General features: G+C 52.6%; 2 protein-coding genes across 2 annotated transcripts in view; one reads left to right on the top strand and one right to left on the bottom strand.

Moving 5' to 3' along the window:
- The window catches only part of SYTL3 (synaptotagmin like 3), an 86,935-nt gene extending 83,535 nt beyond the window's left edge, over positions 1-3,400 (top strand). Inside the window, exons 14-17 of the mRNA XM_057527586.1 lie at positions 492-597; positions 1,552-1,757; positions 2,494-2,633; positions 2,948-3,400. Of these exons, the coding sequence (XP_057383569.1) occupies positions 492-597; positions 1,552-1,757; positions 2,494-2,603 (422 nt within the window). The 3' untranslated portion in view covers positions 2,604-2,633; positions 2,948-3,400. The remainder of the gene's footprint in view (positions 1-491; positions 598-1,551; positions 1,758-2,493; positions 2,634-2,947) is intronic.
- Positions 3,401-3,594: 194 nt separating this feature from the next.
- EZR (ezrin) overlaps positions 3,595-16,653 on the bottom strand; it is a 49,589-nt gene continuing 36,530 nt past the window's right edge. The window contains exons 8-14 of the mRNA XM_057527588.1: positions 12,955-13,051; positions 7,857-8,020; positions 7,330-7,460; positions 6,555-6,715; positions 6,179-6,271; positions 4,647-4,898; positions 3,595-4,555 (exon numbers count right to left, since the gene is read on the bottom strand). Of these exons, the coding sequence (XP_057383571.1) occupies positions 4,391-4,555; positions 4,647-4,898; positions 6,179-6,271; positions 6,555-6,715; positions 7,330-7,460; positions 7,857-8,020; positions 12,955-13,051 (1,063 nt within the window). The 3' untranslated portion in view covers positions 3,595-4,390. The remainder of the gene's footprint in view (positions 4,556-4,646; positions 4,899-6,178; positions 6,272-6,554; positions 6,716-7,329; positions 7,461-7,856; positions 8,021-12,954; positions 13,052-16,653) is intronic.

The following is a 16,653-nucleotide window of genomic DNA, read 5'->3' as shown; positions in this document are numbered from 1 at the left end:
TTCAGGAGGCGTCACTGACTCACAACGTGGGGCACGTGGAAGAGACGAGGGTGGAGAGTGAAGACGGGGGGAGGAGCACTTCCACGACCTGATTCGTGACTTCCTCTCTGACAGAAGAGGGAGTTCTGCTGCCGGGCTCACAGGGCCCCCAGCAGGCCAGCAGCACGCTCCCTGTGGTCCGCGGCAGCCCCTCTAGCAGGGGTCTCCTCCCCAGCCCACTGGCCACAGCTGGCTCACGCTCCTGCCTCCGCCTCTCCTTGGTCCCTCGTTACTCTCGGCAGCTTCCGGCTCCCGGGACTTCAAGTCCTTCCCTGCTGCCGCCGTGCTGGCCGCGCGGCGGGGCGGCGTGTGAGCTCGCGGTGGGCGTGCTCTGCTCGCGCACTCGGGATCCGAGGGCTGTAACCCGCCCTCGGGTCGGGCTGCCGGTTTGGGGGGGTTTGATCGCGTGCCGCAGAAGTAGTGCCGACGGTAAATGCCAGCTTTCCTTCCAGGGACGGGAGATCAGCCGCCACATAACGGTCAGCTCTGTTTGGTAGTGCTGGGAGCCAAGAGTTTACCTGTGCGCTCAGATGGTACCTTAAACTCATTTGTTCAGGGGTAAGTATTACATTTAATCAAATATGATTTATTCATGATCTGTTACACATATGGCATAGTCCCTGTAAGGGAACACCAAAAAGTGTCAGCCATTTTAACCTTATTTTAGCTTTCCTATGAAAATCCGACATAATGCGTGTTAAAGACGAGTTTCCAAGAATTCACGGGACTTGGGAGTGCTGAGGCTGGCTTTGGAATACCACATTTTAAACTAAACCCAAATCTTACCAGTCCTTGTGACATCAGTACATCAGCCCTAGGGACTGAGTGGGGCAAGGGGAAAGCAGTGTGGTTGGTAAATATTTCTTTAGCTTAACATCTCCTCTTGGATTAACAGTGAGACGATGACTGCGTGTTTCATTCTTATTCACTTCGGGTGTAATGGTGTCTCCAAAAGTAAAGCAAACACCATGAATAAGTATATAGAATTGCTGAGTCCCCAGTCAGTGACATAATGCAAAAATGGTGGCTCACCTCATCCAGACAGAACTGAGTTCATCTCCTAAGCCTTCCCTCCACTTATCTGTACGGCCTTGAGCAAGTGACTTAGCCCTTCTGCGTTTATTTTCCTGAGAACAGGGTTAAAGGAGACAACGTGGGTGCAGGGTCCTGGTCCCTGGGTAGCAGGTCTAAGGAGCCTCGCTGTCGCCTGGTGGTCGGCATACCAAGAAGGCGGATTAAGACAAGGGCCACGTGGCCTAGAATCCCAAAGTTCCCTTAATAGAGTACGTGGAACAGAACTCAGCTCTAAGAGAAATTTGGAACATCCTAGTGAGAGGTCACGTAGCCAGATCTCAAGATTCCCATTCTTGTTCCTTGCTCGCAATTTTTGTTCTGCAAGTGGGTTTAGCACTTTTCTGAGCACTTAGTCTCACTGAAGAGCAAGTACCAACAGAGAGAGGGGGCCGTGTGGCGGGCAGAGCTTACAGGGTTTGAATCTATTTCCTTGTGCAGCTGTCTCACTCTGCCAGATCAGCAGAGGTTGAGACTGAAGTCCCCCGTCCTGAAGAAGCAAGCCTGTCCCCGGTGGAAGCACTCCTTCGTTTTCAAAGGGGTCACCCCTTCTCAGCTGAGGCAGTCCACCCTAGAATTAACCGTTTGGGACCAGGCCACCTTCGGTGTGAACGACCGCTTGCTGGGAGGCGCCAGGCTTGGTTCCAGTAAGTCTGAGATATTTATTAGGCCCAAGCTGCATCGGTGATCCTTAGTGACTGTCCTACCTACATGGATACCATGAAAAGAAAAAGTGTTTCCATGATGGCAGGCGACTGCCTAACCCATCATAAATGGAAATTACTTAGTCCAGCTTTTACTTTACAACTGAGCGGTAATACAGCAAGGCATTTCAACGATTTAAATGAGATTTAGATCTGCTAAAGAAACAAAAATTCAAGGTCTCAAAATGGGCTGGGTACAGTATTTGCTTTTGTTTCTGGCCGTCAATCATACAAGGATTATTTTCCTAAAGGAGAATATCTTCTTAACCCAAACAAATGGCAATTCAGAAAGTATTTCATTAACAGAGGGAGTTAGAGGGTGGTGCTTTTCAGTGTCACTCAGCAGGAGTGCTGCTGGCTTTTCACGGGGGGGCAGCAGGGCCCCCCAACACCGTCACAACCAAAACACCTGCACACATTCCCAGGGCCTCCGAGACCACTGAAGAGAAACGAGACTCGCTGTTAAATTACAATTTGTTTTAAAAGGAACACTGTCCAAAGGACACCCTTTCCTCTAAGGAACTCCTCTCCTTACTGGCGGGGCACATTTTAATATGGTCTTAAGTTCTGGTGAAAAGTTACGGTATACTTTGCTGCTGGTCCTTTTTAAAAAAGCTGCGAAAGGACGGTGAGTGTCCCCTGGCCGCCATCACTAATCTGTCCCTTCGCTCGCACACAGCGGAAGAGCCAGCGGGCGGCACAGACTCGTGCTCACAATCAAAGCTCCAGTGGCAGAAAGTGCTTTCCAGCCCCAACCTGTGGACAGACATGACCCTCACCCTGCACTGACCGGAGGCTCTGGGCACAGCGGGGTTTCAGGTGCCGGGGCCTGATGGTCGGCTGCGGGGCTGGGCGTGCGGGCACGGGGTGGGTGGAGGGTGGGGAAGGGCCCTAGGGAGTGTGAGCTCTCCCCGTCTACAGCCGTCCTGCCGCTGAGACGTTCTTCCACGTTCCTCTGTGTGTATTTAGACGGAACCATTATCGATGCTACGTTAGTTAAGTCTCAGGTTGGTTATCTGTGCTTTGAGAGATGTGGAAAATGACCTGATTTCAATAAATGTTCAGCAGTTACCCCGCTCTCCCTGTGCTTATCAAATAGCGAAAATTATGGTCTTGTTATGTGCGTTTCAAAGGGAAAAGAAGAATGTGGTGGGTAGTCAATTCCTACCATTCTGCCGTGGAAAACCGTTTCTGGAGGAGGTCAGCCGTCCCCACGGGGTGCTGAGGGGCACCCGTTTCCGGTGGGCCAGCACTAAGGTCACCCGCGGGCGGCCCAGCCCCAAACAGCATGGCTGCCAGGCTGCACGGGCACTGAGTCCGAGAAGGGCTGTGCCAGCAGCACCTGCCCGGAGACACCTGCCGCCACAGCCTGCAGGCCTTGGGTTCATCCTCACGGGACATCTGAAAGGAAAAGGACCGAGCAGAGCATGGAAAGGTAGGACGCGAGTGAGCAGAAGCGGCGCCGAGTGCGTGCGGACACCTGCCGCCTCTTCAAGGACGTGGCTGGGAGAGGAAGGGGGTCGGAGCAGGTTCTGCTTGTGGAAGGACTGAGATGCTGACCGGGTCAAGAGGGCCCTCACGGCTGGAGTCTGAATTAGCAGAACAGCCTGCGAGTCCTTTTCCAAACAAGCAGCTCTGACAGGAAAGTCAAATTGCGCATAGTCAATTACACGCACAAGGAACACTAAAAGTAAAAAGCCATTTTCCCAGATGAGATTATAGCAGTTAATCAGCTTCATTACTGCCCTCAGGTCACATCAGATTAAGTGCTATGGTTACATGGTTTTTAATATGTAATTTTTATTATTCTGTAAAAGGTAACAAAATATACAGAATGAAACTTTCCCTTTTTTTAAACTAATGTTACAAACCCACATTATCACTTACATATAAATACTATACGCTACAGCTGATCATTATTTAGGTGTGTAAGTCCAACAATGTAGCCCTCTAACTGTTAAGCAAAAAAAGAAAGAAAAATTATTATCCAAGAATACGGTCTCCTGCATTGTTTATCCTGAGTGATCGAATGATCACAGGATTTCATCAACTGAACTGAAGGCCTGGAGGAAGGAAATCGTGTGGGCAAGTGTGTGTGTGAGTGCTTCAGACTTTTCAAAAATTTCACCCTTCAAAAACCAAATATACAAAGATGCATCCTTCATAGAAATCAAGAAGAAATCAATTTCAGCTAATTTCAAATAGAAAAAAGTATGGCACAGAATATAAGCCACGATGTGGTTTTAATTGTATGGAATCTCGTATCACGCATGCCAGCACGGAGTTAGTTATTCAGACGTTACAGGCATCTTAATTGATTCAGTCCTGCTCCAAGCATAAAACAGGAAGTGATTTAATAATAATAATAAAAATAAAAATCAGGCCTGTTTGGCACTATGATACAGTTGGGAAAAATAAACTCCCAGCCCTAGAACATTCCCATTGAAATAACTACTCTCTTTTTAAAGGGCCTGGAGGACGATGAGGGCTGTAGGTTTCAAGAACGATCAATACAAGTTACGCGTTAAGAGTCGGCCAGCGGCCCTCGCTCCGCCGAGCCCAGGCGGCGGCGCCCTTCACATGGCCTCGAACTCGTCGATGCGCTGCTTGGTGTTGCCCTGGCGGATCTGACGCAGCGTCTTGTACTTGTCCCGGCCTTGCCTCATGTTCTCGTTGTGGATGATGTCGTTGTGGGTCCGCTTGTTCTCGTCTCTGGCCTGGGACAGCTCGCTAGTCAGAGTCTGCAACGCGAAGCAGCCTGGGTCAGCTCGATGCCCCACACGGAGCCCGCCCCTCCGGGGGGAAAGGGGGCCTGGCCCGCATCGCGCTCACCCTCAGCTGCCGCTGCACGCGCTCGTTCTTCTCGGCCTCGGTGATGCGCTTCTCCTCGTTGCGGTCGTCCAGGATGCCCTCACTGGACAGCTCGGCGCTGTAGCCCGTGTACTCCGTGCCCTCCTCCTGTGGGTTCTCCTGGACATGGTAGTTAACGGGCTCATACACTGGGGGCGGAGGCGGCGGGGGCGTGGTCATCACCAGGTGCAGTTCCTCCTTGGTCTTTACTAGGTCATCCTGGGCTTCTTTGGCCTTTGAAAGCAGATAAATGGACAGCTGAGAACCTTTCACAGGGAACCTCGTGTTTGGACCATTTTCTTAAGAGCCACCTTTTCTCTACAAGAAGGCCCACGGTCCATGCTAAGAGAAGAAGGATTCCGCTCCCCCCCTCCCCCCCCCACCCCCTTCTCCTGGGGGCTGGATGCGCGTGGCCTGAAGCAGCACAGAGCCGAGGGGCCAGGAATGTGGCTGACCAGGTGGCCCTGGTCTGTGCAGCCTCTTCCAGGTCTGGGGACCCGGATCCCCTGACCAGGTATCAACTGTGCCCATGGCACCAAGAGAAACTGTCATGCCAGGTCTTGACATTTTTCTAAGTACTATAACTTTTTTATGTCTGTAGTCCCTGTATATGTTCACTGCATATACTTTTGGAAAAAAAAATTGTTAAAGAAGCAAACCCTCCACCACTGAAGAGCATGCCAGCACGCGGGTGTTCGGTTTGTTCTTTCCCTGCGCAGCCGCTGCTATCAAGCCCCTCCCGGCCTGCCAGTCCCCAGCTCAAGCCCTTCTTACCCGCCACCCAGTAGTCCTTCCAGCAACTCCTGGGGGTCCGCACATTCACCCCGCCCACCTCGTCACCATCCTGACCCCGAGACATGCTTAGCTTGTACCTGTTTTGTAACCAGTTCCTCTCATTTAATACTTCATAAGGAGCACTTTCTCCGAAAACCTAAGGACTGAAGTGTTCTGCACACAGCTAGAGTTGGGGGATGGGACGGGGGTGAAGACCCGTGAGGGGGAGGTGCCCGCCGTCCCCAGATGGGACCACCGCGGAGGGGGAAGCGTGGAAAGAGCTGGGGAGGGGAGAGGAGCCCCACGGCCTGGCCGTGGTCTACACTCTGAACCCGACCCACAGCGCAGTCCCGGTACGCAAGGGGGCTCCCGGATGAAGACAGGCGCCCCGACGCCAGAACGAACGCGGTTCTATTACAGCGAAAACTGACTAAAGCCCTGGGGGTCTTTAAAAGTCGGGTACTGCTCGTCTCGATCTGCAAGGAAACCGAGCCTCAGAGGCGAGGCCGCCGGCCCGGCAGAGCCTGGAGACCCCCAGGATCCAAGTCTTCCCACGCGTGCGCCACGCGCGAGGACCGGCGCTGGGAGCGGCAGGAGGGCTCCGCGCAGGCACCGTGGCCGCCGCTGGGGGCACCGCGTAATCCCACACCAAGCTAGTTCCCGACGGGGGCGGCCAGAGCACGGTGAGCAAGTGGCGCTCGGTGCCCCAGCTGATCCACCGCGTCCTCGCCAGCGCTCACCCGGAGCTGCCACGCCTCCACCTCGTCCTCCTTGCGCCGCCGCGCCTCCTCCAGGAGGGCGATCTTGGCGGTGTACTCGGCGAGCTCCGTGGCCTGGGAAAGGAGCAGGAGCCGAGGTGATTTCCGGGACGCTTGCGGCAGGCCACTCGCGAACGAAGCGTCACGTATTTTGGTACATGGCGCCGCGTCCCCGTCCAGGGGTGTCCGCCCGCCGCCCGAGGGCCAACCACCGCAGGGCCCCTCCCCACGGGCCACCCCACACCCTCAGGCAGGTCACCTTACAGCCCCGATACCAATTATTATAAGGCAGGTGTCCCTCTTTCAGTGCCCGAGGCAGCCTCCCTGTAACTGAGCACCACGAGGCCGCGCCCCCTACCAGCTGCTCCTGGCTCTTGATCTGGTCGGCCGCCTGCCTCTCCAGCTCGTCCTTGGCGTGCAGCGCGGCCAGGCGCTCCGCCTCCAGGCGCTCGGACTCCGCCTGCGCCCGCTTCCTCTCCTCCTCCAGCGTTAGTGCTCGCTGGATCTGGTCCGAGAGCTCTGAACACAGCGCAGAAGCAGAACTGCTCAAGGCTCCTGCCAGGGACCCTGCAGTCTTGCCTCGAATTCCCACCCAGAGGGGAGCGGGTGGGACACGAGCGTGAACACACCAACGCTGCAAAGCGGTGGACCGAGTTCCACGGTGCCGGGACCTCTTCTCCCCGGGACACTGAAGGGAACGCTCACGGTGGTGAAACCGCCCTCCCCCGGCCCGGGCCCGGCCGCACCCTCGTGGTGCTGCTCTCCCCAGAAACGCGCCCGGGTTGCAGCTTATAGCGGGGGAGAAGCAGCACAGCTCCGGTGACCGCAGGCCGAGCATTCTATCTCACGGGACCTGATCACCCTCGTCAGGAACGGGGGATAATTCAGCCCTCACCTCACAGGACTGGGGGCAGTTCAAAAGGATTACTGTACATAAAGCATTCAGCACAGAACCCACACAGGTGTTGATAAAGCACAGAATTATTTTCTAATCCAAACCACCATTTTATGTCTCTTCTGGGATGTGTATCCTTGGGAGAGGGTTCGCTCCCGGTGGCGTGTGCGCCGACCGTCCGGCCCTCCCATCACAACCCGCCGGAACAGCACGGCGTCTACCGGGAGGCCCCGCCCACCTTTCTCCGCTTTCCTGGTTTTCTCCTCGTAGTCCTGCAGCCTGAGCATCAGCTCCTCCTTCTCACGCATCATCTGCTCTTTCTCTCTCTCCACGGTTTCTCTCCTTTTCTTCTCGGTTTCCAGCTGCTGCCTGTTCCCGGGAGGGGCAGAGGCGGCACCGGAGGCTCAGACTCCACACAGCAGCCTGGTCGTCGCAGCAGGCGGCCCTGCCTGGAGCCAGCCCCTCACCAGCCCAGGCACACGAGGCGCAGCTGCATCTTGGTTACCGGCTGCCCCCAGCGCCTCGTCCAGGCCCCGGGCCCGTCCGTCCAGCAGAGGACACGGGTGACAGCAGGGACCCCAGGTGCCCTGACGGCTCTCCGCCTCGGGCGCGGGCTCTGCCCTGCCCACAGCGAGGCAGCTCCGAGGGCTGAGCCGCGGCCCCGCAGACTGTGATGCACCAGCCCTTCTGGGGGGAGCAGCGCAGACACGCTGTCCTGTCCCCACGACCCGACCTGCCCTCCTGCCACCGCCCGCCCCTGCTCACCGCTCCAGCTGCTTCTGGTGCTTCTCCTCGCGGGCCTGGGCCTTCATCTGCTGCACCTCGATGGTGTCGGGCTTCCTGCGGCGCATGTACAGCTCATGGTTCCCCATGCACAGCTGCAGGATCCGCTTGTTAATTCGCAGGCGGGGGGCATAGAACACGAAGTCCTGCAGAAGAGAACAGGGCAGACTGCGACAAGGGGAACGCTTTCCTTTGGCTTTCTTCTTCCAAACCCGACTTCACCCACGTCTGGATACCTCTTCGAAAAGGACAAACGTAGCAGAGAGTAGGGGCCAGAAAGAGGGTTCAAGGTAAAGCCACTGACCCCGAATGACAAAGAGATGTTCCTGGTGCCGCGGGGCGCACGTTCTGCAGGACAAGCAGAGCGCGTGTGCGCACTGAACCCCACGGCTGGGCCACAGAGCTGCTCCAGGCCCAGTCCCACCGGCCTTCAGGCTAACAGCCCCGTCCGTCCCCGATTCCTGCCCGCACAGCACAGCTTCGCCTACTTCCCGGAGCTTCCGTCTCCTCCGCCTCAACCTCTCGCCTCCCACGCTGCTACCAGCGCACCGCTAGGGTCGCTGGCGGAACTTCGATGCCAGCCCGTCAGCTCCAGGACCAGGTGCAAACGCCCTGGCCTGGCGCAAGTGAAGGCCTTCCGGCCCTGACCCACCCCTCGTTCACCTAAACGGCACTCTTTCACACCGTGAGCACGTCCTCACACAGTCCCTCCTACTGGGCATGGCATGTCCAGTCCCACAACACCCGAGGCCACAGCACTTCCACGAGATCTCTCCTCCTCCGTGGCTGTCACTTCTGTGCCCCCTGCACCTGATGCAGAGGTCAGCCACGGTGATGTTGGTGCCTTACCCCGCTGGCTTGTTCCGCTCTCTCTCCGCCACTAGACGATCAGCTCCCTGGAGAGCTGGGCCACATTCATTCATCTCTACGTTCCCAGGACCAAACCAATGTGCCCAGGGAACAACTGTCTGCTGGCGACTGACACTTCACGCAGCCCTGTCGCATCTGACCCCGTGATACTGGGCAAGTCGCTCCATCACTCTGAGCCTCAGCATCTTCAGCTACACAGTTAGTGGTCTTGTTGTGAGGATTAAATCAGAGGATGTTCACAAGGACTTAGAAAGGCGTCCGGTACAATGAAAGCTGGCTGGTACACAATACGCTCACTCAGACTTCGGGCTGCCTTACAAAATCCCTACTGGAAAGCCTTCTTAAAAACAAGAACAAAATCACAGCATCCAAGAGCTTCATGGCTTGTGACCGCACGAGTCTGGGACATGGATGACACAGGGTCTTGTTTCCTAGCTCCTGATTACCCGTGTAATTAACAGAGGCGACAGAGGAGCAGTATAGTTTAGAAACTCCTGCTAAAAGCTACTAGAAAAGGCCCATCTGCTTCCTCTTCCTGCTTTCCTTTCTCTTCTGAGGCACAGGGCCCTCAGCATCCAGACGCCGACCACCGCACAGGGAGAGCGGGGCTGAGACCAAGAAGCAGTGCTGCGTGTCCCACAGCGACTTCCGAAACCTACGGGGACACGCCGGGCGAGCGGACCAACAGGCCCAGGAAGGGCCTGCCTAGTGCCTCAGTCCGTACACCTGTCCAAAAATGCTCGGGAGAGAGTAATGTCAGGCCTGAGCGCCCACGGACCTCCTCGGGGGGGGCTCTCCTTGGGGTTTCACACACTTGTTATTAAGTCATAGGGTTTCCCAGGGAGGTGTCTGCGGAGCTGGGAGAAACGGGTATTTTTATTACCCACCTGTCTCTTATTACACAAAGAGAAAATAATCTCTTGTTACGGCTGCACAGCCATGCTACCCAAATGGGTCTTGACTGTGGTTCCTAAGTATTTGTAAAGAAACTCTAATTAGCACGAACTCCTCTTCAGAAAAATGTCACTTAAAAAATATCAAGGGTCAGAACTGCAGGTGACACTCCCCACAGCATCCGGTTGCCCGAAGACAGGGCCTGCGGACACCAGAGACAGTGAGAGCATCCATGGCTTCGCGGGAGGTGGAGGAATCCCTCGTGCCACCTTTGGAGGAGGCCAGTTCCTGACTTCAAGTTAAAAACAGAAACTAGAAACTTTTATTTAGAGATTTCTAAATCCACGTCTCCAGCCCAGGCCTCCTGATGAGACCTGGGGCAGGCCGTCTTAACTGGCAGAGAACGATGTCCTAAAACCTGAAACCAGGCGTGAGGAAAGTGAACCCAAGTCCCCAAGGACACGCGGGAAGAAGGAGGGAAGCTCTGGCGAGCTGTCGGGTGAACACGGGAGCCTCGGGGCTGCCCTCTGCGCAGGCTGGGCAGGGCCCGCTGCTGTCACGTGCAGGTCTCCATCCTTCCGCCTCTCCCGTGGGGCAGGAACAAAAGGCCCATTCTAAAGGGGAGCCAGCTGTCTTGGCCCCATGAGCCACCCAGGCAAGCACTGAACAGCACAAGAGTCAAAATCACGGCCCCGAGCCACAGCACCCGAGTGGAAGCTGCCTGGCTGAGGAGCGGGCTGGGGCTCAGTGGGGCGCTTGCCCAGGGGACCGCCCTCCACGCAAGCTCAGGAATCCCTCCCCCGGTGTGGTGACGCGACCGACCTTCCGGGTCTCCTTTTCTGTCTTCTACGTAAAGGCGTGAACTTGGACATGTGGTGTTCTACCGCCCCAGGCGCTAAGCCTGCCTGCGGCTGCGCAGAGCAGCCCTGGGAGGTGTGCGGGCCCCAAGGGACCCGTCCCCCCAGCCAGCCCCCCACCATAAGGCACCCAAGCAGAGGACGCCTCCTCCTCCATGAGGCCCCCTGACCCACCCACCTGAAGCCATCGCCCACCCCACCTCTCATCTGCGTCCCTGGATCTGTCACTCAGTACGGCTGCGCTGTTAAATTCTCTGCCAGCAAGCACGTTACTTGTTTTGTCTTCACCCATCTCTTCACTGGCGTGTTCACCTCATGGGGCGGGACCTGTCCTGTTCCGCCGTGCACACCACCCTAGTATCGCGCCTGACGCGCAGCACGTGACCAGCGAACGTTTCTCTCTCCCTTCTTCCCCCTTCAAGTGATGGCTTCACATAAAACCAGATTATAGCAAAAGTATACTCGGCTAATTCAACCAGATATATCGCAACTGCCTTTGCTTGGGAGCTTGTGATTATACAATATTCTTGAGCTTTTCGGAAGCTAAACTTAACCCAAATTTGAAAAAAACATACCACTTAATTCTTAAACAGTCTACCCAGAATTCCTGCTTCTGTCACTTCTTAAAAAATGTTCTGAACAATCAGTAACATCTCATGAACAGATAGTAGCCTACACAGGATCGCAGGATCTTCTCGCTCTAACTGCCCCATCTCACTGCCCACGTAACACTGGTAACACTATGACCCTCGGTTCATGGTGCTGCATATTAATGTGACCTGTTACCATGGAGCTTGAGAGTCTGTATTAAACGCTTGTTTAATTTAAAGTAGCTGTGCAACTACCCATGGAGAAGAAGTCAAGAGTTTGCGAACAGCAGGAATACTGAAAGTGTCTTTCAATGAAGACAATACTTTTACACACAGCGTCCAGACCTCTGGTTTTCCCTTACTCGGGACTAACCCCTCCGTGGGAGGAGCAGTTGGACAGCAATGCCACATGCTGTCCCCTGAGCGTTAACCGTCATCACGCGGTGCCCAAGCCCTGGAGGGCTCCCAGACGTGCCTCTCTGAGCCGAACGCTGTAACTAAGGAACCAAATTACATGAGACACCAAGTTCTTTCCTAACTATAATTTTGGTAAAATTCACAATAGGCTCCAAAAAGGATAAGAGAATTTCTTCAAGTGGCAGTTTTTTAAAGAACAGATTTCCGATTAGAAAACAAACTCCTGGGCCTCCTTGGTGGCGCAGTGGTTAAGAATCCGCCTGCCAATGCAGGGGACACGGGTTCAATCCCTGGTCCGGGAAGATCCCACATGCCGCGGAGCAGCTAAGCCCGTGTGCCACAACTACTGAGCCTGCGCTCTAGAGCCCGCGAGCCACAACTACTGAGCCCGTGCGCCACAACTACTGAGCCCGCGCACCTAGAGCCCGTGCTCTGCAACAAGAGAAGCCACTGCAGTGAGAAGCCTGCGCACCGCAATGAAGAGTAGCCCCCGCTCGCCACAACTAGAGGAAGCCTGTGTGCAGCAATGAAGACCCGACGCAGCCAAAAATAAATAAATTAAAAAAAAAAAATTCCTCCATGTCTTTTCAAAAAAAAAGAAAACAAACTCCTCACCCATTCCACCACTCTACAGTATGTATGTATGTCTTAATCTTTTGAGCAAACTCAGCTGAAAGTTTACATAACTTCTACAATGTACCGGTCTTTACAGCTATTAGCTAACAATCGGTATTCTTCAAATTCTAAGATATGACGTCCCTTTTCTAGCTAAGTCCTCCCAGGATGACTGCCCACCAGGCTCTTCTTTGTGAGGGGCCGTTTCCCACATCAGCACCGATGTGAAGGTGCCAGCGTGAAGACCACCTGCGGGGCACAGGGCAGTTAAGAGAAAAACAAGGCGCAGTCTGTACCAGGAGGCGGGGGGGCGCGGGGGCCAGCAAGCCTGACGTATCCTAACGTGGTTAAGTTGCAAGGACAGCTCACCAAGTCAAAGCCTGGCCGTGAGGCTTAACCATCAGAGTGCGCGCTCCAGGGGGTACCCCACCCCAGGCCCGCTGCCTGGAGGCAGGCCGGTTTTCCACACCAATATGAACATTTCACAAGCCCAGAAATGCAACACTCTGTGAAATGCTTATCATTTAGCAAAGGTCGATGACTCAGAACTGCCCTTTTCTTCATAAGGAATGAAGACCATTTGGAAACTTAGATGACAAGAGTCCGCTGGCTTTTGACGGACCGCTGGCTCCACCATAACCGCCTACTGCAATGCCCAGTGGCACGGCCCAAGGGGACCTTAACCCTCCATGTAACCTACTGGGAATTCTTCCCCCCTCCCACAGGTAATTCTGAGTATCACCAGCTCCTTGTCACACAGAGAAATCTGACCTTTATGTTGGAAACGTATTTGGCTGCAAAATGAAAAACAGTAACCTGTAACTCTTATGAACTTACAGGAGCCTTCTTGTCGATGGGCTTAATGACAAACTTTTTGTCATTGAAAGAGATGTTCCTGATTTCACTCCATGGGAAGCCAATCTTTGGGGTCAACCTAAGGTTAAAAAAAAAAGGTGGGATAGTTAGATGTGTACTTGGATTGGCTAAGAAAGGTTTGTAAATCTATTCTTAATTTTAGTTTAATTTAAAGAAGTACAAAGCTAGCCCCAAAATCATATTATGTAATGTACATCATAACTGAATAGTTGCTACCTGTGCTAAGTTAGCTGACAGCGGGGTGTCAGTGAGGGTCAAGCTCTAGGAAGCCTTGATATGCTCCCATTGACATTCGTCTTTCTCAGTTACTACGTCCAGTCACCCCGGCTTGTGATCTGGAGGTCAACTTCGATTCCTAACCAGACACATCCTTTCATCCTTTGTTTGAAGTTTCTCTCATGACCATCTTTTGCAATTCATTCCCACATCACCACCCTAACTAATCCCACCTCTCACATGCCAGCAGCCTCACCAACCAAGTTCCTTGTTGCCAGAACCCTACTTCCAGTCTGCTTGTCTGATTAACGTCCCTTTTGGTCAATCCATTCCCCTCCTCAAAAATGTCAACACCGCCCCCCCAATACCCTGCCCCCAGTTTCTACAGGATAAAATCCATAGTCCTTAACTCCGCATCCAAGAGCCTTCTAACCTAGACCCAGCTGCCTGGTTCAGCCCACCCTTGCAACACAGGGTTCACTGCCGCCCCTCACATGGAAGGGCCTCCCTCCTCCCTCCCCCGCCACTCCCAGACCTGCACCATCAGGCCAGCTCACTCTCCCTTTCAGCAGCCCTTCCCCTCTCAACTTGCAGTCCCTTATGCTACACAAACTATTCTTGTGTTATTTAAATTACTGCATTGTTATTTAGCTCTTTGAGAAGCAGGCAGGTAAGCAGCCTGATGGCAAACATCACACCTTATGTTTCCTACACATGCTATACCCAGAGCAGCTACTCACTAATGGAAAAGGAAAGGGCTGGGTATGGGTCAAGTCCAAGGTTTTCTTACTGTATTATTGTGTTTCTCCCTTCAGAAAACTGTTAGCATTTGCTTAATATATTATTAGGTGCTCTAATGTTGGGTGCATGTATATACACAATTGTTTTATCTCCTTGATGAGCTGAGGGCTTGGTATATGGATTCTGCCCCTCTGGTTCTCATCTTAGTGATGCACGCTCTCCTGGCTGCTCAGACACCTTCCCATGTCATCCTCCGAGTTCCAAGAGGGCCCTCAGATCACCCACCCTAACAAAAGCCCCACTACTGTCCTACTTAATCACTACTAATCCACTACTGGCTGAAACTCCGATTTCTAATTAGCATTTCTGGGAAAGCTTATGGTATGATTTCAAGACCACATTGCTCTACTTACCTCATAATTTCCACCCTATTCTTTCAACACATTTACCATGGATACCATTCCAGAAGTAATGACAGATCCTCAAGCAACCTTTCAAAGATGCTGCCATGAAAAATGGTCCTTGCCCATGAGCCATAAAAACTTCCAATTTAGAAAAGAGCAACCACTGTAAAGCAATTATACTCCAATAAAGATGTTTAAAAAAAAAAAAAAAAAGAAAAGAGCAGGAGTGGGGAGGACTCTACTGCCTACCAACATGTTTAAATAAAAACTGATGGGCAATGTAGGCCCTGTTATGACAACACAAGCCAGGTCAAGGCAGTGGGCGTGGCCTCTGAAGGCCGGGAGTGGGCACCTAAGCCCGACAGACTTCTGGGACCCAATAGTCAGGGCACTGGCCAGGCTGTGGTTTTAAGTGTCAGATCTTTTTGATATACACCCTTTTTTTAGTTTTGTCCTATAGGATCACCAATGCCCGTTGAAATACATCTGGTTAACATGCTTCACAGCACTCAAAAAAGCATGCAGGGAGTTTGTTCAGTTATTTTATCTCCCATTGTATATGGGAGAGATACACACACACACACACACACACACACACACACACACACACACACACGGTTTAAAGAAGTCATTTTGTATATGGGTCTCTGAGCACTGGCAAGGACCTCAGGATGTCACCTGGTCCTGCCATGGACGTAACCTCTGTCCTTACATGGAAAGGCCATAAAAGAGAGACACCGGGTAGGCACTTGCTGCTTCAGAACACTTTCCTCGGAAACACCAGGCCGGCGCGCTGGGAAGAGAAGAGCCGGGAGCCAGCAGCGCTGCCCGGTTCTCAGCCACGCAGTCAGCACTGGGGGCCAGACTTCCAACGCAACGCTCTGTTCTCCGTCTCCTAGTTTTATATGAGTCTCTCAAAATAGTTTCTAACCCAGAAAACTTGGACCTTCAGGCTAGACAGACATCTTTCTCTCAAGGGTTGGGCATCCTGCCACCACGGCTTCCAGCTTCTGCTTTCTGCTGTACCTGCAAAGTTTGTCTTTTTAAGACTCTGAAACGTAGTATAACAATTTATAGCCTCCATAAGCATGACTGCAGTATCAAAAGATGAGGACTAAACATGAAAATTATGACTCACCCCTAAGTTAAAGAACCTCCTTTTATTCTTGACCACAGTTGGAAGATTAAAGTCTACAAGGATTTCTTTCTTTTTTTTTTTTTTTTTTGAGTTCACTTAGAGGACACAAACAGAGAAGGACCCACAGAGAAGATTTCTAAAGGATTTATAAGTCACAAATTTTTTTTGAAGTGTAATTCTCGAATGATAGGAGACCAGAGCTCTTTGGAGAAATAGCTGATTCCAGGGCTGGAGCAGGGTCTGGAGCATCTGGAGGTACCAGTGTGTAAGAAGTGCCTTGAAAATAATGGGGTCAGGAGGGCCCAGGAGCCAACTCAAAGGGGCTCCAAAAAGCAAATCTCAAACGATTTTAGCTACAAAATAACAGTACAGATTATGGCCCATAGAAGAAAACACATATTAACATAAGTAACTAAACAATAAATGGAGAAGAGAAATTGGTTCCTTATAGTAGAATTCCATTAATATGTGTAAACGGAATGATTTTTTTAAAAAAAATCACCATTTCTCAAATACTACAATAACTGTTTCATGCAAGTCTCATCAATGGATGTAGAATGGATAAAAGTTTAAGAAACAGGATATTCACATAGTTTCAAAGACTCTCCCGAAAATACACTTGTCAATTACAAAGGGGAGGAGAGTAGCTGCAGAGAAGCCTGGCCAGTGCCACCTTGACCCGAGATCAAAGTCAACACCAGAAGCAGGATATTCCGACACCACACGCTGCCTGGAAGGGTGCGACAGCACTTGTGTCGGATTCATGCCCAAAGCGCAAACCTCAAATCTTATCATGGGAAGGTATGAGACAGATCCAAGGTGAGGGATTTTCTAAAGAGTCAATGGTCAGTGCTCTTCACAAGTGTCAAGGCTGTGCCAGACAGACAGACAGACAGACTTTGGGACTGTCCCAGATGGGAGGAGACTGGGGAGTGTGACAACCAAATGTAGGCGGGATTCCAGGCAGATCCTGGGGCAGGAAAGGGACATTGGTGGACAGCTGATACGATGGGAACACGGCCGTTAACGGCATCACGTATCAAGGCGACCATCCTGACTCCGCTCCCTGGACCGTGTTTATGCTAAGGTGCTGACATCTGGGAAAGCTGCTGAAGGGCACATGGGAATTCTTTGTTCCTACTATTTTGGGAACCTTTTTAA

This window comes from Balaenoptera acutorostrata, chromosome 14 (assembly GCF_949987535.1).
Source record: "Balaenoptera acutorostrata chromosome 14, mBalAcu1.1, whole genome shotgun sequence".
Taxonomy (NCBI): domain Eukaryota; kingdom Metazoa; phylum Chordata; class Mammalia; order Artiodactyla; family Balaenopteridae; genus Balaenoptera; species Balaenoptera acutorostrata.
This window is presented reverse-complemented; position numbering and strand designations above follow the sequence as displayed.